This window comes from Sparus aurata, chromosome 10 (genome assembly GCF_900880675.1).
Source record: "Sparus aurata chromosome 10, fSpaAur1.1, whole genome shotgun sequence".
Classification (NCBI taxonomy): domain Eukaryota; kingdom Metazoa; phylum Chordata; class Actinopteri; order Spariformes; family Sparidae; genus Sparus; species Sparus aurata.
The window spans coordinates 21,323,511-21,347,687 of NC_044196.1; the positions used below are offsets into that span (position 1 = coordinate 21,323,511).

Sequence of the window (24,177 nt, forward strand, 5' to 3'; positions counted from 1 at the left end):
TATTCTTTCTTGTCTTTTAAAACTGTTTTCTTTTATTGGTTCATATTAGTAACAATTCCCTATAACATATTGCTAGAGAGTTATCATGGTGGAATAAGAACGGGAATAGGAAGAGCTCACTATTACACTTTAAGCAATGAAAGACTGTCCAACATTCAGTTGTCAGAAAGACACGAGAGTTCAACACTCATTAAGCTACAAGTTATTCTGTATACAGTATGTAGAGAAAAAGCATGCATCAAAAGTGTGTGTATGTATGAGAACAGTATACTGGACAGGTGTGTATGTGTTGTATGTGACAGGTAGCCTTGCAAAGCCAGCCCTTGAATATCAAAACGTGAATATCTTTGCTGGGATCTCATTAGGTTTTCCTTGAGCGGGGAGTGAGATGCGAGTCTTTTGCCACGATCTGGCTCTGAGTAAAAAAAAAAAAGTGAGGTTGGAGGATTTTCGGCTGGCTTTGCATGACACAGTGACAGGCACTAGAGTGCAGTGCAGAGAGAGGACCTAGAGGAAGTCAGGCGCAGTCGTCATATAATACAGTGCAGGTGGCATACGGAGTCTGGAGAGCAGAGGAGACACTTGCCAGCTGGGTCTGTTTGGTAACACCATCGCCATTTTGCTAGGCGATGACATTACAACAACGCGATTGATCCGTTGATGGTCCTGGAGCAACACGCTGACATCAGATTCTTCAGTTTTTATCAATTAGCCTGGCTTTCAGATTATACTGACGTTAATCATATAATGTCTGGTGACCGACTCCAAACAGCAGTATATTATAAGACAACCGTCCACACTGAATCTTAAAGCAGTATCAAATCCACAGTGCCAATAATATCTGAGTCATTCAGACATTGTGTACCTAAAGTAAGCATCGTGCAGTTTTCAGGTGCATTAGTACTGTCTTTTCATAGACGTATAAAACGTTCTCACACACTTCACTCTTCATTCTAATCCGCCGGGGTCTTCATCTATCTATAAAAACCACTTTAAAACATCACACTTGAGACGGCGAAGACATCCGGATTTAAGGCCTGATTCGATCCTTTTCCCCTCGTTATTATTCCAAAACCTCTTTTTCTTACAAAACGGATAATTCAGTCCCAATACATAAAAGGCAAAGTCAATCTCAATCGATGCTGCATCTTTGGTGAATTTTCAATTTTTGCTACATACCAAAGGTTTTTGCTCAATGTTCAATACATTCAATAAACAGAAAGGTTTGTTAAGTTTGTGTTTGATCTGTGTGAAGTTCAGCTGTCGGCAGCCTGAGCTCGATGAGACACCCACACCTTTCTCTCCGTCGTCTTTTTGTACTGTGACCATTCCGCCCTCCCACCCTTCCGAGGTGACCAACCAAAAGAGCCCGAAAGCTGTGCGTGCCGCTCTTACTCAGGTGCAGCTACGGGGGGGTGGTGTCGGATGAATAGTGTGGCGCGTCCCTGTGGGGACAGTGCAGGGTGTAAGGCAAAGAGAGAAGCACCATTTGAATTACAGCGGACAGGGCAAGAGAGGTTATCCATGCGTGACTCTTGCAATGTGAGCAGATCAGTTGAAACAGCGCTGTTACTACGACCGCTCACCAGTCCCGGAACAACTCAAGTTCAAAATGCAGCTTTAAACCACTTTAAAGTGCCCAAAAAACTGAAAACTGGAGCTGGTTCATCAGTCTCTTTTCTCACTTACGTGCAGCTGATCTCTCGAGGTGTGGTTGCACAAAGATCTGTCAGATTGTACTGAGTTAGGCCTGTCTGTGTGGGGCTTTCCAAAAAAGCCGGGTTCGACGACAGGGCGTAACAGCAATTTCTCGCCGGATTTGGCCCCTTACATTGACTGAATCACCTTGGTAGTTATCCCATGTCATCAAAATTGGCCTTAAAACATTAAATGACACCTATGTGATGAGTCCAAATTGTACTGCTATTTATTATCAATACAGTTATGCTGTTGTATGATTTTATAAATTGTCCTCATCGTGTGAGGAGTATTAACCTAGATCTTCATGAATGATTGGTGCACTGTACCGATCACCCTAAGAAAGAAGGTTAGCACCCCGTTACTATGAAAATGCCTTTATGGGTTAATGATAATTAAGTTATAATCTGCGCAAGGTATCATGGGGGCTGGGAATAAAGTGGGTAAAATGTTTCTGTCATGTCTTGTATGTGTCCTGCTTAGTTCCACTGAGGAACAAAGTGTCTACCTGTAGTTTATTTGCCATCGTCAAGAGTCCGTCTTTGTGCAACCAGCCTCCGATCACGGCGGTGTACTAAGAAGACTGACTAACGGAGGGATTGTGGGTAGAAGCGGCTGCTTTACCAAGGCAACGTGGAGGAGACCAGGGTGGTGTATTCACGTAGGACTGTGCCGCCATCGCGTCCGATAAGTAACACACTGGTTTAATAGGCCACCAACACTATCAATAGCTCATACAACACATACTCCCTTTAGTATCTGAAAATGATATGACGCAACAAGAGAGTTCAAACTCATTCAGGGCAAGAGCCGCCATCTAAAACCCGCCACACATTCCCCTCTGTGTAGATACAGACTAGTCTGATCAGACACTGCTCAGGTCAGTGACAGTGTATGATGGTAGGTGGTGACCAGTGAGTGCTTATTCCATCATCACGTGTGTTATTTGCTTCTCACCTCAACTTAAACAATTGTTCGGGTTGGCAGTGTGCTTTTAAAAGGTGGCTGAGCAATAACTTATTGGCTGAGGGGAACCACAGTGCAACAAGCCAATCGTAAACAAGGAAATGCACATTTCAATAAGCACGTCGGTCCAAGCGCAAGAATTATTGACGTAAAGACCTGCACGAGAACCACGCAAAGAAGGGGGAACTTGCAAATGTTTTGTCCAAAAGCTCGGAAATATTCAGCCTGAAGACGCGGAGGTGGCGAACCAAATAAATATACCTCACATCAGCCAAAGTATGTCATTCAAGGTGAACACATTGCTAAATGCACAGTATATTTGAACCCTCACACAACAAACCGCAATCATACAATTAATCTTTTATTGTCTGATTAACATTTCTCATCACTACCTCCCATCACACATGATGTTATTCACTGTGAGTTCATCGAAGGCCACTACACAGGGTTCAGTCCAGTCGGCCTCAATTTGAGCAGTGCTATAAAATGACTAAATATCACACAGAGAAAACGATGAATGATTTCAGATTTAAGCCCAAGTCTCCCAAATAAAAAGCTCTCTCATTCAGAAACACACGAGACTCCAGGAGTCGTTAGAAAAAACAACTATCTGTCGGCAACACTAAACAAGCTCACTCACCAGGAAGCAATTTACTATCTACAAAAAGTCCAGCTACGTTTTTTTTTTGTTTTTTTTAGGAAAAAGTCAAGTCGGGTACAAAGTGTAAAAAGAGCAGGTGAAGAGTGTAAACGCCTCACACTCACACACTCACACACACACAAAAGAGTATAGCATATCGTATATATGAAGCATATTTATGCTCTTACACACTGCCGAGAGTACAAACACAGAACTGCTCACAGTAATATGTACAACATCACAAGCACTCATCATGACACTATTCAAAAATCCTAAAGTCAACTACTGCTGCTAACGTCTTCTATACGCACGGCTAAAGCAGAGTGCTAGGTGGTTGTTTTTTTTTTTTGTTTTTTTAAATGCCTTCGCGGTGGTGCCAACTGATTCAGACAACCCCTTTTTCAACTTTCACAATGACCTAACCTTTCAACTCTTATCCTCTTCTATTGCTGGCCATTTTGAAAATTACCAAATGGTAAGCTACAGGGGGCGTAGAACGCACGTTCTGCCCACACTGTTCATCTAACAGGGTATTATCAGGGATTTTATGAATGAATATTAAATTATTGGGGGCAAGTTTTTACATTAAGTAATATATTAACACTTAACCATATTACATCAATAATATACTATCTTATCTGGTACAGCAGACCTATACATCTGGCGGCCAGAAGAGCCAAATGCGGCCCTTTAACAATCTCAATCGGGCCCTTTGATTCTTTTGCTGGGAGGCCAACTGGCCCATTCATTAGTTATGTCGCCAAGCACAAAAACACTTATTTCATTAAAAAGGTTTTGACCCAGGCTGTTTAAGCAGAGTCAAACTAGCAATCTACTTGTAAGATTTAAAAGGTGCATAGTTTTTTCTCCTGCACTTGTAAAAATGCAATTCCTGTCTTTACAGGACAGACATTGGGAATGTAAATGTCCAGCACCTTGGCACTGAAAAAAAATCTGGTGCTTCTAAAAAGTTGAATGGGCTGGTGGTACAGTTTAACACCTGCTGTTAGGAGTTATCGTATTCAAGGTAACTTGGTGGAGATTACAGAGCACTGTTTTTAAGATTGTGTGCTGCACATCCTGACAGTTTCGTCTACTCCACTGATCAACAGTCGGTGGAAGTAATGCACCATTAAATTTAACATGTGCCAGCATAGCTAACAAACATAACTGTAAGCGGCTACTGTGAATCAATGATCATGTTTGTCAGGCCTCAGAGCACAAGACGCAGCACCTTTAAATTGTCGTCTTTCTATTTCAATTTGTGCTCGGCGCTTCAACAAATGCTTGGGCCAGTAGCTGTCTGCTCTACAGTATCTAAAATCTGTTTGGCATAAGTATAAAAATATCATTATGTCAAAACACAAGCTAATTTTAATAAAATCGTGATGATTTTAAGGCAAAATCTCCTCAAAGGCCCTTAATAACTGCTCGGACCATATGATAAAATCAAATATTACAATTTTACCTCGATCTCAACATGACAACAATATTTTAAGGTGACTGTTTGTACTTTTTTCTAAATATTAACACAGAAAGATTTTTGATACATAGTCATCTGTAACGTGTGGGTAAAGGCAAGTATTGATATACGGATATATTATATAGCCCTACAATAATGTAAATTCAAGATGGCCACCAAAGACTACAGATAAAACCACGGTTCTCCTACACACTGGCACCTCAATGCTAACACAGTAAAACATAGCACAAACAATATTAGCTCATCTGAAGCAATAGCATCCTCAACTAAAAGTCACAGTTCACACATTTTCACCTCGTCACTGCTTGCTTTTTTTTCCACAAGTGCTGAGGTTTCCTCGTTTTCCAAACAGCTCGCCACTGAAGAGGATCCCTTTCAAATTAAAAGAGAGAGACACGCTCTGACTGCTGTGGAACTGATTTAACTGGCATCACTTTTATACTACATCGAATGTGGTGGCCAAGCATTGCAGGGCCAACGTTTGATCTAAGTTATCTTCTAACTTTATCTGACACCTCTTCTCATTAGTTATTTCATACATCACCACTGTGGAAAACCAAACTTCATCAAGCTTCCTTTCATTATGCATTCTCATTAAAAAGCTAGTTGAAAAAAAAAATCTATTCTTTTTTTTTTCTCCTTCTTAATATTAGGCTATTTACACTATAAAAAGTCACAGGTTGTAAGTAGACAGAAATGTTTAGACGCCTTATTGTTCCCCACTGTAAAAAGATCCAAATCCGAATAAGGCAACTTTGTACATTAGGATAGACAACATGAGGAGGGCGGAGCAGCATGTAGCATTTAATGATGAACTGTAACTGTCCCATGATGAAGTAGTAGTTACCTGCAGTAACTCTAGTTCTATGATTATGTACCTTGCCTATTGAAGGGGCAATACATGCAAAAAGTGGGTCAAAGTCTAATCAAACCTGTCTGGAAACTTCAAGACCCCCTGATTATGAATGTAACAAATACATTATTAAAAGACATTAAATCACTGGCTGTGACCTCATCATGATAAAATAGTAAACAGTAAATGTTATAAATTAAATAAAAATGTCACATTGTATAGGAATAAGAGAAATTCAAAATGTTTGTCAACATCATTAAGATAGCTTCAGTTCTATGAGCGCATGCTTTTCATATGTTATCTTCCTTATGAAGTAGTAGTTACTGGCCACAGTGATAGCTGACCATTTATGCTTCTATCACCGCATTTCTCAAGTGAGTACATAATCAGTTGCTACAATGCAATGACAGACCTCCAAGTCGTGGATTTTGTTCAGTGGCGCTCCAGTTCACATTTGATTTCCATCATTTTGCATTAACAATCGTAACATCTGTGATTTCCGGCAAAATAATCAGTTATGTGCCAAAAGGGGGAAACAGAGTTGCTAAACTCCAGTCTAAGTTAGGGACTGAGACGGAGTGAGACTTTGATTCATGTAAAATAAAAAAGGGGGTAAAAAACACAGGGAATGCCTCAGAGCACTCACTTTTTCAGTTGAAGTTCTGCTCCAGAAAGAAATCCCAAATTCCCCGTATAGAGCAACGAGGATCTATGACATTTCGCTACAAGTCACTGCCTCATCAATCAATCAGTGAACTAATCCATCTGAAATCAAGCTGACTGACTTCCTGTGAACTCAAAGCAGTTTGACACACTCTTTTTTGCAACATATATTACAGTTAACTTCTTCTTGTATGCGTTTCCAGTATTCCAACGTCACTGTGTGTCTGGAGGTGCTACAGCTACGACCCCAGCTCACTACAGAGTATTAGCAAGCTACATGCTGAAGGCTGGATAACTGTGAACCAACGTTGATAGTGGTGTTCAAAGAGTAAACAATAAATTACAATATACACATACATTTGGCAAGGTTTCGATACGCTGTCGACCGTGTTTACAGCAGAGAATTAAAGAAATCTGTGTTCACATTCAGCATAAAAAGAACTACAAATCCCAACCCCCTGCAGCACAGAGCTGCAGGATCAACAAGGACATGCTACACAATAGAACAGTCTATCCTGTAGCATGGCTGTGTGGTGTGTTTCTGCGTGTGTGTCTGTGTGTGTGCGAGTGCCCAATTGTGTGTGCATATGTGTGTTTGTGTGTGTTAAACAGCATTCTCTTCAGTGGGAGGTTCAGCATTGGGTGGCTCCAGGAGAGTCTGTTGGACTGTAGAGGCAGAATAAAGCAAAAAAAAAACAGACAGTGGTTTGTACACAGATCTTCTTTATCAGCCGACAGATACTGCAAGAAACACAAGACAGCATCTGCATGCAGTGTGGGCTAAGTGTTGATTTTCATTAGTAGTCCTCTGACAAGATGTTCTGAAGCCAGTAGAGTGACAAAGTGCGCCATTAGGTTCAATCTCCATTACATTTATTTAGTAACTTAATAACTAGTTTCATGGTGCATTTTAAAATGAATTAAATGTTCATTTGAATTTATTACCAATCAGACTTCAAATAAACAGCTTCTAAAAAATTAGGAAAATTATGAATATTGGATCTGATGACAGTATTGTTTATTCTATATACTGTAGATACATGTTAATATATGTTTCATTTTCTTTTGATACTTGATTAAAGTTCATTTAATATCAGATACCTTAAGACCTTTACTCAATTACTCTTTCTATGGATGGCTTTCATTTTTTTTAACCAGTGCACTATTCAACCCCATATCTTTACATTTAATCAAGTATGAGTTTTTGGGTGCTTTTAACAACACTGCTACAACCACTCACCCACTGATGGACAGTGATTGTATTGATTGTAGTTTGTTAAAGGTTAACTAATGTATTTTCCGACATGAACCCTATTGTCCCATATTTTTGTGTTGAAGTGACTAATGCGGATGGCAGTTTTTGAAGTCGGTCCAGTGCCGAGTGCTGCAGCCAGCAGCTGTGAAGGGGGCTGCAACGTAATCCCTGCAGGGCGTTTTGTGCACCACCAAAGTACTGTGCGTCCTATACGAGAGCATGTTTTTTCCACTAACAGGCTCAGATTACATTATGGAACGGACCCTACAGAGATAAGACCTTTTTGTTGAACCAGAAACAGACACTCACCAAGGCCACCAGACAGACAAAACAGTCATTTATTGGCATAAAAAACACTTCTTATCAACCAAACCACAATTGGTGATTGCTGAAACAGTGGAAAGATGAAGATGATTCTGGTGAGTTTTTTGGTTGTTTTTCTGTCAAATGTCAACCCTAATACTCTTCTGTAGAATGAAGTGTGTTTAAGGATGATGAGAATTGCTTCTGCTAATGAGTCTGGTGGCTCTAGGGAGGGCGATAGATGGTTAATCAAAAAGAATCTTACTTATTGAGAGACACTTGGAATAACAACCTGAGCCTGTTGGTGGTAAAAACAAGTACTTTAAGCGGACAAACTTTGACGGTGCACAGTTGCATTAAACACCGCAGCCCATTTCGCAGCGGCTGGCTATAGTGCTCGGTACTGGACCAATCTTATTACATCTTATCTTATTGTATGTATGTATCTTATTACATTACATTTTGGAAGTAACTTGCTCAACACTGATAGTAGATGTGAGACGTACTTACCTTGTGGTTCTGTAGCCACCACAGCCTCGGGGTTCTCAGCCTTCACCATGTCAGTATTCAGGCTCTCTGTCACATGCAACAACACGATTAGATCATCAACGAATACAAATACTGTAGTACTACTACTGTTTTCTTATTGCTACTACTTTTACTCATTTAAAATATTGTATCCAGCATTGATAAAAACAATGCTGAAGAAAACCAATGGTGATTTGTTACGACAGATGAAAAAGTGTCTAGGATTGGGTCGCATCAGCTACAAATACATTCATCCCTAAACTTGAATATTAATCTTTATTCTTAGTGAGTAGTTTCAAACTAGTGATCTTCTGAATCAGGTTGCAACATTAGAGCATAAGAAACGTCTTAGCTAGTACAAATTTAGGTAATTTCCAGATATGTTGCTAAAAAACATTTACAATGGCGTTTAATCAAGAGGGAGTCAACTATATAAACAGGAAGTCACTGTAGCATCACATGCTGGCATAACTTCCAAGAATGATAGATTAAGAGGCTCAAAAGATCGATCTTGTGTATACGTAGGTATTTGCTTTATTTGCGTGCGCGTTCATGAAGAAATCTGTTTCAGAGTAAAGAGTGTCAGTGAGGTTTAGATTGAGTGGGACGTTCCATTTGCTCACCCAACAGATCATATTTAGTCATGTAGCCAAAGGTTACTGGCACATTGTTTGGTCAGTTGGGGTCCTCGTGTTATTTTTGCACAATGTAATTAAAATAAATGTTTCTCTTCACTCTGAAAAGGTCATAGATTAGCATGCGGGTGTTGGCTTCGTCATTAGGTTCAGTTCGCTACACAACAGTTACACTTACAGTGAGTGGGTACAAATATTTAAGAATAAAGTCTATATATTAAAAAAAAACAATTGTTAGTGTCGTGCAGGTTGTTTTAACCTGCTGTGCAACCAGTTTTCCTAGATCTACCACAATTGTCCAGCTACCAGAACAACGGCATGATGAGGCCCTTCAATATGTAACAATTGTGGTTAAAATAAAACAAAAACACAAAAATTCAAATTATCAACAGATCGTGAAGAAATAAGAGTTCTGATGTCATGTCAAAGACATCTACGTGTGATGTTGAAGAGATATGTACAGAAGTTAGAATGCTAACCAGCTAGCCCTAGCCTGTCCTTTCTCGTAATACCACTCTGGCTAACTGAGCCACCCAGCTAACAGCATTTACCATTTGCAGCAGTTAGTAGTAACTCGGGTGATCTGTTGCACTCCCATTTTTTTGTAGCATGAATTAAAGGGGTGGCCAATTCTTCCAAATAAAGTGTAAAGTGTGAAATGCTTTCTCTGCCATCAAAGGTGACCAGCTAAGCTAAGCTGATGGCCAATCCTTCAATGACATTTATTGTATTTACTGTACAAACTCTAATTGGGAATGTTAAGGGATATTTTGTTTGCTGTATAGTTCCATTATCTAAGAGAGACATAACCACTGCAAATGCACTAATAACTGACAGTGGCTTGTCATCCTGATGTTGGGAGTAAAATCAATGTCTGAGTGCTGTGTTGTGGTTTTAAATGGATGTGTTAACTGGCCCCCCGTTCGCTGCTGCCACATTACACTGTAGGTTATGTAGTCGGACATTTCCCTTTCAATTTAAACTACAAGAACACTAGTAACAAGATACATATTTCTCAACGTTTGCACGTCATACGTACATTTAGAAATTATTACAGAACAGGTAGTAAGGAAAAGTTTAATATATCTTTGCCCCTTAAATGTATTTGGAAGATTTTACCTTAACCAATGAGGTTATGTTTTTCACCTGTGTGCATTTGTTGCCTCGTTAGTTTGTCAGCAGGATTACACAAAAAGTACAGAACAGATTTTTCAAAACTTGGATGGGGGATTGGTCTCAGCCCAGAACTGACCAATTTAACTTTTGTTACTTATGCAGATAAAGGGACGGATCCAGAATCTTTTTCTCCCTTTCTTTAACAGTGTGGGCATTTCTCGACAGTTTTGTTAATTTCTCAGGGATCTCGATGAAAGAAAATCAGGCGTATTTAGGCAGCTGGTATCTATGAGAGAGTTATTAAAGTTCACATTTGAGTTTGCTACTGGATCAGGCTTAAATTCAAGGGGATTGTTGGGCTTTGGAAAAGGTTTACACTCTACTTGTGCCTTTCTGTTGTTACAGCAGGTGATGCTATAAGTGACTTTCTGATTATGTGGTTGCTTTTTTATTGGAACACGCTACACATTTTTCATAGCAACTGATTTAAGCATTTGTCTTTAACAGTGCATTCAAATGTAGAACTACAGTACAGTTGAATGTTTGGCCACAGAACAGGCTTTACACTCAACACTTACATATTACTATCTTATGAAGTTTTTACATTGATCATAGTAGTTTTAGTATTCCTCATTTTAAGGATGTCCTGCTGGACCGACTGTAATGTAAGAGCCTTACGTTGTATACCGAAGCACAGCTTCTTCTTCTGGTAGGAGATGTAGCTGCTGATTGCACCCACCAGCGCCATGGCAACCGCACTAGCGATCCCTGCAATGGTGCCCACCTCTGTTGTTGTCCCTGGAAACACAGACAGACACACACACACACAGACAGACACACACACACACACCCAGACACACACACAGTAAACTAATTGAGCCAACCAGACAAACATGTATTAATGAACACACTGGAGACAGGGAAAACCCACCACTGTTGTCATCATACTGGTTGATCTGATCTTTGTCACCTCTTGGTCCACCTGTGGAGACACAGAATACCAGCCCCTGTTCTCACATCTGTTTGTATTGTTAGAATGCACTGTTGGCCTCTCATATAACAACGACAGGTTTTTTTTTAAATAAAAAAGGTCCAGATGTTACCTTTGCCTTTGTCGGGTTTGTAGGTATCATCTTTACCAACATCCGCCAGATCACTGTCAGAAAATCCACCTGAAAGAGAAGTTGGATAATCACCACACTGTTGATGAAGAATGAAGTGACTAAATGGTAGAGTGTAACTGCTTAAAGGTACAAGAAACTCTAAATCATAAATTAGTACAGTGTTTTTTTTTTGTCATTTATGGAGTTGTTTAAGTAACCTGGCACATGAATAACAGATGCTGGTCTCATTCCTAGTGTCTACTGATGCTCAGTCTCTATTGCTTCCAGTCCAGGTTGCCCAAATCCGTATCCATGATTCAATGCAACTTTACTAAATGCTTTGCACAGTGCATCACATGTATACATGTAATATTAACATAGTTCTTTTCTGTTTAGTTGGGAAGGAGTATTTCATTTTTGACATTTTGTGACTTTATTTTGTGAGTTTATTACGCTAGGGAGCTTGTGAAACGAAAAAATTAGCTGACACAAGGACACTCAGCTCTCGTAGTACAAAGTGTTATAACATGGCAAAGATGGACTGGGGCTTGCTAGTTGGTTAAAAATGCTTGTTATCATTATTATTATTATTATTATTATTATTATTAATATGTTTTTTTACGTTTTAAACTAAATTTCTGGCCATATCTTACAAATTAAGCATTACTGTTTTCATTCAATGCAGAATCTATACTACTGCACATCAAATACTGGACTTATGAGGCAGATGTGGTTAGTGATATTTTGCCCTTTTAAAAAAATCCAATAATTAATACGTTTTCTTGTTTTATGTTATTTTGAAAAGGTAATATTAGCTATTTAAAACATTTTACAATGCAAGTAAAACTAACATTGGGTTTCATGTAATTTGATGTTAGCAGACAGTAAAACCAATATATCTATAATAAACTGATATTGGTGGATACATCAGTCTAGCTCTAGCACTCAGTATACATTACAGTTTTTATTAACTAACTCAAATAACATTAAAGGTTAGCAGTCTTAGAGCTTATTATAGAATTGTACATCAGGGAACATATGGGAATGGACTTTGAAACTACACTTTGTTCTTTGTTCTTCATGTGAAGCAGAAGACAGTGTCTGTATCATGAAGTGGGAGGGGATGATGAGTAACAGATGAAAACAATGAGCTCCTTCTCTTGAAGGAAGGGTTCTTCAGTAGCACTTAACAAGCGAGCACTTATTCAGACATAGTTTGAACATAGTTCAAATTTTCTTTTAATGAGCTGTACGCGCTCATTAAAAACTTCCAAACTTCTTTGGAAGTTTTACAGGAATATCAGAACAGATGGAGAGAATATTACATCTACTGCACAAGTACTTCATTCTGAGTTGTTCACTGCACATTGTGACTGTGTGCCTGATAAGTTGCATGCATGAAAGAAACAAGTTAAAGTTCCTTTTTTTGAAAAAAAGGAAACCAGCGAGCTGTGATGAGCAGAAAATCACCAAACACTGTTGTAAGTTCTGTGTGTGCAAGCACTTTGGTTTCAGCACCAATGATGGAAAACTCGTAGATAAACATGTATTTTAACTTACACCCCTCATTAGTTGATAGGCTAGGGCTACGGTATGACCATTAAACTATTGATATAACATGAGTTTAAGATGGGTGTATTCACTGCTGCCTGATTGTGTTTTCAAAATTCTTTTATCCATTCATATCTATAAACATGTAGCTTTTGCAGGCTGCAGGGGCCTGGTGCTGATCCCAACAGGCTGGTATATCTTTGGACTGTGGGAGGAACCCAGAGAGAACCCACACAGACACAAGGAGAACATGCAAACTCCACACAGAAAAACCCCAGTCGGCCAGCGGGTTCAAACCCAGAACCCTCTTGCTGTGAGGCAACAGTACTAATATGATTTTCTACTGTTACTACTACTAATCCTTTGGGAGATAATCCCACCCACCTCCCTGCCCCTTGTTCTTATCCTTGCCACCAATGTCATTGTTGGGGTCCAAGGCATCAGCCAGGTCAAAGTCTTCGCCAGCTGTAGAGGTCAGAAGGTCAGTGATCAATGTAAATGCAACATAAATGCAAACACAGCAGTTAAAAACTTGCACCCAACTTAAAGTGAGAGGGTGTCAACTGAACAAACACAATCAAACACAAAGCAAACTGTTTTTCTATCCAACCAATCTAAAGATTGATAGATTCATAGAGATATTGTGAACTATTTAAAGAACTGGACTGTATGGATATCTGTGCCCAAATACACTGTGTATATAATAATATACCATTATGTCTCTACAGAGGCGCGGCCTGCTGAACCAGCTGAACATAAAGTGTGACTGAAAGTTTGAGTTTGAGTTTTACGCTGTCACGTCTAAACGCTCTGATATGAACAAGAGTGAATTATCAATGAGAATATTTAAATGATAATTTGTTGATCACTTGAATATCTGAACCAAATATGAAATGGGTTTAACAATCTGATTAATTCAGTGTGGAGCAAAGTGGTGACACTGACATCCAAAAAAGGTTTTATCAGCAGAAGTATCACCAGACTCTGTTATTGTCCTAATAGAAGTAGTGCTGTGGAAATGTACATTATACTGACTGTATTAAGACTCGCCATAAACACGTGTGCAGTGTTGAATTTGGATTAGCAGCAAATCAAAACAGAGGAGGATCAGAAAAAAAGGCTTATAAAATATAAAGAAAGACAAGGCACATATATAAAGGGGGGGTTTGTAGAATAAGCTTGCTTCTGATAAAGACCCAGTGCTCTCTGCAGTGGAGTTTCACGCTTTCGGAGGAAATCTGACTATAAACACGGAAGTGCGTTCTCTCACCTGGCTTGGGTTTGGGCTTGACCGGGGCCTTTGTGGCTGCGGGGACTTTAGGCACGACCTTGGTGGGGCTTTTGGTGGTAGTGGTGGTGGTGCCATCGAAGAAATCCCCCAGATCTAGATCTGCAAAGAACATTGACAGCACTGTATCTGAATACAATCAAATACAATTACAGATGAATCTGGTAACCGATTTTTAAGTTATCCCAAGTTGCTGATGAAGGTACCTTATATGGATAGTGTCCTTAATGTTATTCACATTTGACATATTAGACATTTGTCACAAGAACAGTGCATAATCAATCAAGATTTTGTTCAGTCATTCCAGACAGAATACATTGGTAAAACCATTTAAAATATACATTTGTGTAACTTATTTAAGATTATTTCATCACTGGTGATGAGCAACAAAATGCAAAAATACATGTGACTCATAGAGGGTCACAGTTACTATGAAAAACTAATTCATTAATTAATGCTAAATAGAAAGTAAGGAAAATCGTTCACTTCTTTGGACGCACTGATATTGTGTGGAGACTCCAAGGCAGAAATCGCGACTTGTCTACTTTGCCAGATTCATGTATAGACTTGAGTTATGATATTTGTACAGTTTAGGGTTGTCTAAAAACCTGTCGTAGTTTAGGTTGAAAATACAAAATGAAAGATGTGGATGCATGAAGCGATCTGATACTGCTTCACTTCTTATTTTGGCTGACACTGAACGATAATGGCGTGTTTGCAGTTATCTAAAAAAAACATTTTTTGTTGAAGCCTCCCAAGAACCCCCTACGAATAAAAATGCAACTTTGCTAGAAAGTGTTGCGTCAAACCTGAATTATAACACCTTTTTGAGCCCACGCTGCAATAGTAGGAGGCCTTAAAACTAAACGTAACAGATATAATAACCAACAGATTTGTGACAATTTTGCTTCATTGTTCCCATAGTATGTAGAATGAAAGATTACTGTTCCAGTAGTTGTTGCAGTCTGGTTCTTACCTCCTCCTGCTCCTCCTGCTGGTGCTGCTGGTGCTGCCGGCTTTGGTGAAGGGGTCACTATTGTGAAAGTGAAAGATCATTATATGACATGTTTATTTAGATATTATACTTATATTGGATATTCTGTAGTACACCACCATTTAAAGTAATTACTTTTGTCTTGATGTATTTATTTTAAACTGTATGTATGTTCTATGTTTGTGTGGCATGAAGGAGTGACACACTTTAGTTATGTAACGCTGTGCTGTATAATGACAAACAAATCAACTTTTTAACTATAAACTGTGAACAGATCTCTAATCATCCAAATTAAATGAAAGTCTCCTGGACCTTAACACTTGAATGAGTGACTGGCGCCCTATTTTACTTACATGGTTTACTGGCATCGTCACCACCAAGCGCATCGCTCAGGTCGAAATCACCCTGAGACAGGACTACAGAGAGGACAGTACAGAGGGGATGGACAGAGGAAGCAGACGCGTTACACTGACTGACACAGAAAACAAAACAGGACTCATTTTTTCCAAGCGTCTTATATTTTAGTATTCGCCCTGCCGGCGTAACTGTGTCACACGCATACAAAAACCCCGGCCCCAATGCCAAACTGAGCCCACAGTGCCCTAATCCCCTCTGTTGTCCGGGCTGCAGAGCAGAGACCATTTACAAAAAAAGGACACAAAAGCAGAGACAAAAAAAGCAGACTGTGTGTGTGTGTGTGTGTGTGTGTGTGTGTGTGTGTGTGTGTGTGTGCGTGCGTGCGTTTCAACACGCAGCTGTTATCTATATAAATTATAAATCTTAAACATACAACAGTATTATTTACCAAACTTTCTCGTCTTTCTTGTCTCGTCACAAATTCCACTAACACCAGTGAATATAAAGAGAATTGATAATGCTATGACATTTTATCTTGACTTAATAATGCCTACATTTTTTCTAGTCTATTTGCACGTGTAGACAACTTTGGTACAGAAACGTAGAAACTTCTCCGGATCCCAAAAATCACTGTTCATCATGATAAAAGAGACGTCTGCAGAATGACTGAATGCCTCCCGGTCGCAAACAAGGCTCATTATCGAACCAGGAAGATTCATTTATCATTTGCAAATATCTCCACAGGCCAAAAAGTGCATTTTTTTGTGACATCGTGTAAGCATCAAGTCTAAACTATGCGGGTGAAGAAATTTTTAGGAACCAAAATGAGACGTGCTGAAGAAGAAGTGCCTTTTATTGGAACTAAAACAAGATTTAGCAAGAACTATTAAGTTTGACCACATGAAGCAGTATTTAGAGTGGACACACTGTAACACCACTTCCTCTGGGGATCAATAAACTCTTTTCAACCTAACTTTGCTTTGGCTTCCTATCCATGCGAGGGGCAGACTTTAAACCGCTCCTTTTAAAGGATTATGACACTTCTATTACAGACGGACGGGAAACTGTGGGAAGGAGCGAGACGGGGTAACGTGCAACGAAGGTTCCAAGCTTGAATCGAACATGCAATTATTGATCCTCAGCAACAAGGACGCCTAATGTAAAACACCACGGGGATTAGCTCCAACAAACCTTATCGCATTACTAAAGCCTATCTTGTGAAATTAGCCTAATCTAGTAGGGCAGGGGGAAATGGGCTTAATATTATCGCTATATCGCCCAAAACACAATATATATCTTCATATTTTAAGTCTCCTGTAAAGCTCTTGAAAATACAGGAATATTTTATCACTTTGATTTTTACCAAATACCTCAATAAATATATTGCGACAATATTGTTGAGATGACTACTGTTATTTTGACACAATATCAACACAATTATTTATAAATAATCATCAGTAATATGGATATAATGACTGAAGTGGGTAAAAAAAAAAAAAAGAAGAAACAGTCTAGTAAGTTTAGTTAATGACATGAGTTTACTTAAATGCATCCAATTAACCAGGAAAGACAAAACTTATGACATATCAATGTATGTGCTCATCCAACATCTAAGACCCAATGTTATCTCATGTCACCATAACGATGCAATATCAACATGCTGCCGAGCCCCACAACAGATGCGCTTCACTTCCTGTTGTGGTGGGGCAACAGGGAGGCACGCGAACAGCAGTTGGCATGTGTTGTTGTGAATTGCGGGCTACACAAATATAATTGTTGCAGTCTAAAGCGAGAGGGGAGATGGGGGGGGGGGGCTGCGAAAGTACTGTAATGTGATTGTGTATACTGACCACTGCTGCATCTTTAAAGCTGCCAAAAAACTCTGTGTCGTGATCACTTTCATTTTCTGGCATCAGAGCGTTATTTCACCAAAGAGGATTGAGGGCCATGTTCACAACTTACAAACCTGTCTACAATCTGTAACATTCAAATCAGATTTGACATTTTTTTTAAAAAATTGAAAAATTGATTTGAATCTGTAACATTCAGTTGGGTGCATCCCTGCAGCGGTAAAATGGAAGTCCTGCCTACAATATCATCCCACACCATGTCTGAACCTAACCCCCAACTGACTCTCATATCAGAAATAAAATATTGATGTGAACTACCTGACACGAGCACGTTAAAACACGCGCCCAAACCCAACAGGGAGCCTAAATTAATTCGCATAATTTGAATTTCATTTGTATGCGGCGTTGCATTTACGGGCCGACCACTGGATGGATGCATAATCTTTTCAGTTTCTGCAGCTTTTTCCGTCAGGCCATGCCTTATTAATTCGACCGGTTATCTCGCTGACCTCTGGAAGGAAAGAAACACCCCTCATAAAGCACATTAAAATGTCAGGAGGGTGTCAATGCAGCTGGGTGTCTGGATGGTGGTAATAAGAGAAACATGAAGACATGTGCTACAGTGATATAGAATGAGATCATTATTCACCTATAAGGAACTAACTTTCTATATTCATCATCAGTGGAAGTGACATCATCTTCAGCAGGGCACATGCGGCTGTAAAGCCAGACAGACTGAGGCTGCTGTGGGTGGTGCCACATCCCTCTGATCTCTGATAAATGTCAGTATTCAATAGAACCGGACCAGCTTGAAACACACCCTTTAAAAAATCATGTCGTAATGGATTACCGGAACCTGTGACAGCTGGTTAACATCAGCATCAGTAATATATGGACCAAGAGCAAAGGGAGGCATCATTACGGAATCAAGCTCCAAAAATCAAAAATCAAACATGTAAATCTGAAGTGACTGGCTGAGAAAACATTAATATTCTGAGTGGGTATGCGATAAATGCATCTGTGCTCTCAGTCAAAAGGAGCGTCTGCCGCTGCCAGGCCGGTCTACCCCGTTATACGGCCTCATAATCAAAGTGCGGCACAAAAGGCAGAACATGTGGATCTGCGGAGGTGTGCGGGACAAAGCCTTACCTTCCAGCGGCAGCAGCAGCGCCAGCAGCAGGCACAGCGACCACAGAGAGCGGCTAGCCATGGCTCCAGTTCCCCGCACAGACAGATAAGACCCGGTACACACTGACAATGGGGCGCTTAAATAACGGAACCGTCGCAATTTCGCCCGTCTAGCGTTCAAGCTGCGTCCCTCTGGAAAGCCGCATACAAGGCGTTCACTATGGCAGTCTGTGACACTCCCACACAGCGCCACTTCCTGTCACGCCCTTCAGAATAAAACCCGGTGCTCCCAAAAAAAGGAAGCGGTCCTGCAGACAATAGAGGGCACAACATACAGCAAAAACACTGCATTGTTTTAATCGTGGTAGCGATCATAGGCTAATAAACATGAAGTGTCAATCACATCTTCCCCTCAAGTCAGTGTATGTTAGAGGCCTGCAGTGTATTTCACTTCATTTACCTCAATATTTCATTTGATTTCATAACGTAGCTTTTTATTGTATATAGTACTTTATTGTTTTTTTTGCAAATTGTATATAGTACTTTAATCTATCTATCTATTCATTTCACTGACATGTTTAAGTTCACACACATCAGACTATAGTACTGAAGAGGATTAGGGCCACATGTGAATTTTTTTTTTAGTTCTGACTTTAAAGTCAGAATTCTGAGAAAAAAGTCAGAATTCTGAGATTAAAGTCAGACTTTAATCCCAGAATTCTGACTTTTTTCTCAGAATTCTGACTTTAAAGTCAGAATTCTGATTTTTTTCTCAGAATTCACATGTGGCCCTAATCCTCTTCCGTACTATAGCCATTCATGCGGCTGAGCAACATTTCTGAATGTGAAATAAAAAATTCTGTTTGAACTCTCTTTCAACCTTAAATAACAGGTCCAGGTACAATGTAGGACAAGTTACGTTCAAAATGCTATATATTACATATTACTAGTGACTTTCATTTTAAAGTTATATATTACATTACAATAACTGTCTTCGTAGAATAATGTATACCTTATTACACTACTTTTTAGTTATTCTTTTTAACAAAATGCCCAAATAACCTCTATAGAACAGTTAAATAGCCTAGATCTTTTTATATAATTAAATGTCCTATGACACAGGGTTGAGAAGGCAGACAAAGGATCACAGTCTGATTTATCATGAGATGGCAATAAATATTTTTGATTGCAGGCTTAGTCATATGAAACACAACCGACCTATATCTTCTTTAATGTAGCCTATAATGACATGACAAGACAAAAATCTCGCTTTTTAAAATTCCCATATCATTTTAGTCCACAGTACAAGGAATGCATACGTGATTCAAGATTGTAAATAAAAAGAGTTGGCTTTGCAAAGAGCCGATAAATAAAGCTAAAGATCAACGTTAATATGACTTGTTATTTTTTTGTTTTATGGAACTTGATGTAATATTGATTTGTTTTCTGTAATGTTGTTGCCTTTTAGACCTTCAGGGCCACTGAACCTAACTCTTATTTAAAAAAAAGCCCTGTTATGTGGAGCAAGTAGTCAATATAGTTTTGAGCTGCTTTACTTTACTGCATTTTCATTTTCTGTAACTTCAACACTTCACTACTGTTCAGAGGGAAAGAACTTATACTTTTTACTCCACTGCACATTTGTTTTTCAGCATTGGTGTCTATTAAGGGAAATAAGATTAAAAAATCAAACAAAAAACACAACATAGAATATTGATTATACAAACCAAAATGAATTGTGTGTCAGAACGTTGTTATTTTTCTTCTTTTCTCATCCATTAAATGTACCCTGAGGAGTTTTTAAATGGTTTTGCGACAATCCCAAATGTAATACTGATGCCTCTGTATGAGCTACATAAGCCAGAAGATTGGCTATTTCTGTGTAATCATTAAAGCTACTCTTTATGCCTGCCACGCAGTCGGATTCCAACTCATCTGGGTCAGATAAGTCATAACACTATTCTAATTAACGATGAACTGAGGAGTATAACAGCCTGAGGAAAAGAAGCTGCTCTGTAGTCTGGCGGTAAGGCACGGCCCAAAAATAATGTTTTAATCTGTTTCATCATGATGATATAAGCTTATGGTTATCAATCTTATATAGCCATAAATGGAAAGAAAAGAAAACTTGTATTGAAATTATCACATCACTTTTTTTTCTCCTTTTCAAACAAATATGTGTGCTAACCAGAAAGTTTGTAGCTGCTTTTAGAATGGATAGAATAGATTTTTATTGTTTGACAAAAAAACAAAAAAACAATGAAACACAGATAGCAGCTCTTTTATTACATTACAACCCCCCTAATTTGTGTGGTGGCCCTCCGGATGGGCCCCGTCGACAACCACAACAGGTGAATGAATGCACAACAGTGTCATAGATAATGGCCACAGGGGACATAACCACTACTGCTGCTGTCATGAAGGCTTAGTACTTTTAATGGAATAGATTTGCATTGGGTTGTTGTTGCTTTAACTTAAGCAAAGGTTCTGAGTCCTTCTTCTCAACACCGGCTGCCAGTGCAAGTAACAGCTGTAACAGAAGAGTGAACATTGTGATTTCTGGGTGTGATCCAGCTGTTTGGGTGATAGTGGTGTCCAGCAGGCTTGTGGTGCGGAGGCGTGGTTTTTGGTGCCCAAACTGCGGAAAAGGGTTGAATGATCCCAAAAGCACCAGGAGCACCAGTGGGGACACTGCGTAATATTGTGGACCAGCGCGGACAGCAGACCAGCTTATATTAGAAAACGCTGTGTCCACGGGTGCTGAGGACATGGGGGACAAAGCGGGGACCCGGTAAGACAATCTGTTGTTTTATTTAATATGTACTGTCAGAAAGGGGAAATAGAAGACGGAGCCTTCGTGAGCAGAAAAAGATAAGAGTCCAAGACAATTTTAACCCAGATAATTAAAAAGTCTGCTCATCTATATGCAGGGAAACTCGTAAAATAGACCTTCTACACCTATTAAACACCGTTTAACCCGATTCCACACGACTGTCTCCTCAGCGGATTTTGAGGACTGGAAGTGTAAGTTTTTTTTTTCAACTGATAGAAGCCGATATCGAACCAAAGAATGACAAAAAACAATAAAAGACGCATTTAATGAGTGTTGTGTCGCGATGTCGCAGGGCAGCGTCGCACTGCCGCTGCGAGAGGGTCAACTTCTGGGAAAACAAACGGAACTTCCTCATGTGAGACGGAGCCTGTTTCACAAGAGCAGCTCGGATGTTTTTCCACCTCTTTGTCTTGTCTTCGACGTGGAAGATATTCCGAGTTACATGCCGGAGTCAAAAGAGAAAAGTTCACACTCTGTCAGACTCTGTAAAGTGATGGTGGTTGATTATTTAGAGGTTTTGTCTTCCTGTGAAGTGCCACTAGGAGGCGCCAAAGAGAGAAATGCTTACCGAAACAACTGTCAGCAGACGACAAAAACGGAATGATACCTGACAATTAGCTTCACAGCTTAGCAAAGTTTTAGCTAAAATGTCGGTGTGTCTGAACCCGAGTCAAATTCAGACACTTTTGATTTGAACTTGTACATGTTTTCATGTCCAGATAAAAGATACAGGTTTTTTGGTGGTGTCCTATAAAGTGCCTCTAGGAGGCGCCAAAGAGAGAAATACTCACTGAAACAACAGTCAGCAAACGACAAAAATTTGAATAAGATTGCGACCTGAATGTTATATGTACGTTGCTGGTAATGATAGTTAGCGTCATAGCTTCGCAAAATTTTGGCTAAATTGCCAGTGCGTCTGAAACCCGAGTCAAATTATTTTTCAAATTCACACACTTTTATTTTGAACTTGTGTTTTCATGTCCAGATAAAGACAGGGCAGCGACTAAAGCTTATTTCATTGTCAGTTAAACCTGCCAATCGATTTTCTTCAGGTAACACTGGTTGACTTCTTGCCTCTTCACAGAATGTGTCGGTATTATGAGAACCTGCTGAGCATAAATGCATAAAAGCTTCCGTGCATGCTCATGACTCATGTACCGTCTGCAGAAGCTTGTTCTGCAAGTCTTGCCTGTGTCGGCAGAAACAAAGCGCCATGCAGAGCTGTGCACACTTAACCTTGCAAGGCAGATGGATTTGCAGGATCTTGTGATCATGTGATCTTATGAATCCATTTGCCAGTCTTCAAGCATTGCACCTGTGGTCTGTCCGGGCAGCGTTCTTTGAGCTACGGGAATGGTTTGGATGTGGAAGCCAGCAAGAGAAGTGACTATTTGTTTGAAAAAAACGATGGCTGCTCCGCAAGAAGTGAGGATGGATACTATAGCATCAATTGTATCAGAATTGGAGAGTATTTCTGTATTGAAAAAAGGAGCAAAGAATGGAACTGAAGGCTTTTCTCATTGGAAAACATGTTTCCTTCTTCTCCAGACTGGCTTTCAACAAGTGTTTGATTTGCCACCAAGCTCCACTGGTAGCAGTCTTCTAATGATTGATGATCTGATTGGTTAAAGTTAGCGTGATAGACAGTGATAGATAGATGGTTCAATTACCTTCCAATTATAATTTTCAAAATTGTCCTCCATCACTTCGATTGTAAGTGCAAGGGATCATCAGTATGACTAGGTGGAATAACTACAGCAAGCACAACCTGATTCAATGGTCAATGGGCACCCGACTCGTTTAAGTTGTTGTTTTTGAACCTTTCACATAAATCACTCAATAACCTTAAATATTCTCTTTAAATGACATGGAACTGATATAAATCTTTGCTGCCTTGAGCACATTGATGATAGTTGATTTGTATTGAGGATTGCTCTATATGAATACTCATTGCTTCTCATTCTTGCCATTAGAGATAAGGTCCAGGGATTGTGTTTTATCTGAAAATCCAAGTTCAGAAGTGGACTTGTCAAGGTTGGCAGAAAAAAACAGTTCTGTAAACGCAACACTGGTTTCAACTCCACAAACATGGTCTAAGTTGTCATCTTCACAGTCAGGCGGCTTCCTACTGCTATACAAATGAACTCCTAGGACTTACAGAAGAACAATGATACTTGGAAATACATTGCATGGGAAATGAACCGCCCAATCAGAAACTGTGTAGGTAAATTTCTGTCTCAACATTAAACTGACTTGCAAAAGTCTTGAATTCCAACTGTGACTGGAGCAACGCTTTTGTGAAACCATACAGTGTAAAATTGTTTCACAGAAGTTTTATGAAGATTAGATGGTTATTTTTGCCCGTAATGGATATGAGATTGACAGGAAGGGGTTCACATGTCCTTTGTTAAGGAAGTAAAAGGACATTTTTGTTGATAATCAGGATGTGAGTTCTGTTCTTTGGCCCTGTTTTCTTTCCTCAGAATGTAAAAGACAGCACATTCCAACCCAGGGACATGCTAACGCTCTTAAAACTGCTGTGGTGTGCATAAACTGGGTAGAGCTGGGCCTGAATGGTTTTTGACAGCATATCTGCTTGTAGACCAGCAACATTTCCAACAGTCTTTTTTTCTACAATTAAGTTTCACGCTGTTGTGGTCACACACAGAGACTCCGAAGTTCAGCAGATTAATCACAATGGCAGCAAATTAACGCTGGCCACATTTCCTGGAATACACAGCCTCTTCCTGTTTATCTTCAGTGACTCTGCCCTTTTTTTCTCACCGCTTTGCTTTCGACCAACTCTTAGTCTCAGTTGTACCCCGATCATAAGCAGTTCTCCATGATAACCAAATCATAGACATTGTAGTTGATTGTAGTTAATTAAGCTATACATGCCTACTGTGTGTGAAACAAGAGCAAAGAATATTTCT

At 39.6% G+C, this 24,177-nt stretch overlaps 2 protein-coding genes across 3 annotated transcripts in view; one reads left to right on the top strand and one right to left on the bottom strand.

Annotated features, from left to right (window-relative positions):
• Positions 1–2: 2 nt before the first annotated feature.
• cd99l2 (CD99 molecule-like 2) lies at positions 3–18,672 on the bottom strand. 2 transcript variants are annotated; one of them, XM_030431374.1, is made up of 10 exons: positions 18,433–18,671; positions 15,430–15,492; positions 15,059–15,115; positions 14,065–14,184; positions 13,179–13,259; positions 11,244–11,312; positions 11,072–11,122; positions 10,819–10,938; positions 8,372–8,437; positions 6–6,969 (listed from the first exon to the last, which is right to left on the bottom strand). In XM_030431374.1, exons 1-10 carry the CDS (start codon positions 18,491–18,493, stop codon positions 6,908–6,910), a joined length of 750 nt encoding a protein of 249 aa, XP_030287234.1. In that variant the 5' UTR covers positions 18,494–18,671; the 3' UTR covers positions 6–6,907. The 2 variants fall into 2 exon arrangements, with proteins under 2 accessions (XP_030287235.1, XP_030287234.1); XM_030431375.1 differs by lacking the exon at positions 13,179–13,259 and having other exon boundaries at positions 3–6,969; positions 18,433–18,672.
• Positions 18,673–21,049: 2,377 nt separating this feature from the next.
• Positions 21,050–24,177, top strand: part of arrb2b (arrestin, beta 2b) — a 10,243-nt gene continuing 7,115 nt past the window's right edge. The window contains exon 1 of the mRNA XM_030430297.1: positions 21,050–21,202. Within this exon, the coding sequence (XP_030286157.1) occupies positions 21,180–21,202 (23 nt within the window). The 5' untranslated portion in view covers positions 21,050–21,179. The remainder of the gene's footprint in view (positions 21,203–24,177) is intronic.

Bases quoted from the DNA above. Each gene is read 5' to 3' on its own strand.
- cd99l2 (XM_030431374.1), bottom strand. From the start codon at position 18,493: ATGGCTAGCCGCTCTCTGTGGTCGCTGTGCCTGCTGCTGGCGCTGCTG. The intron at 14,185-15,058 runs GTAAGAACCAGA...TGTTCTTTGCAG, and splicing joins AGCAGGAGGAGCAGGAGGAG to ATCTAGATCTGGGGGATTTC. The intron at 13,260-14,064 runs GTGAGAGAACGC...TGACCTCTACAG, and splicing joins CAAGCCCAAACCCAAGCCAG to CTGGCGAAGACTTTGACCTG.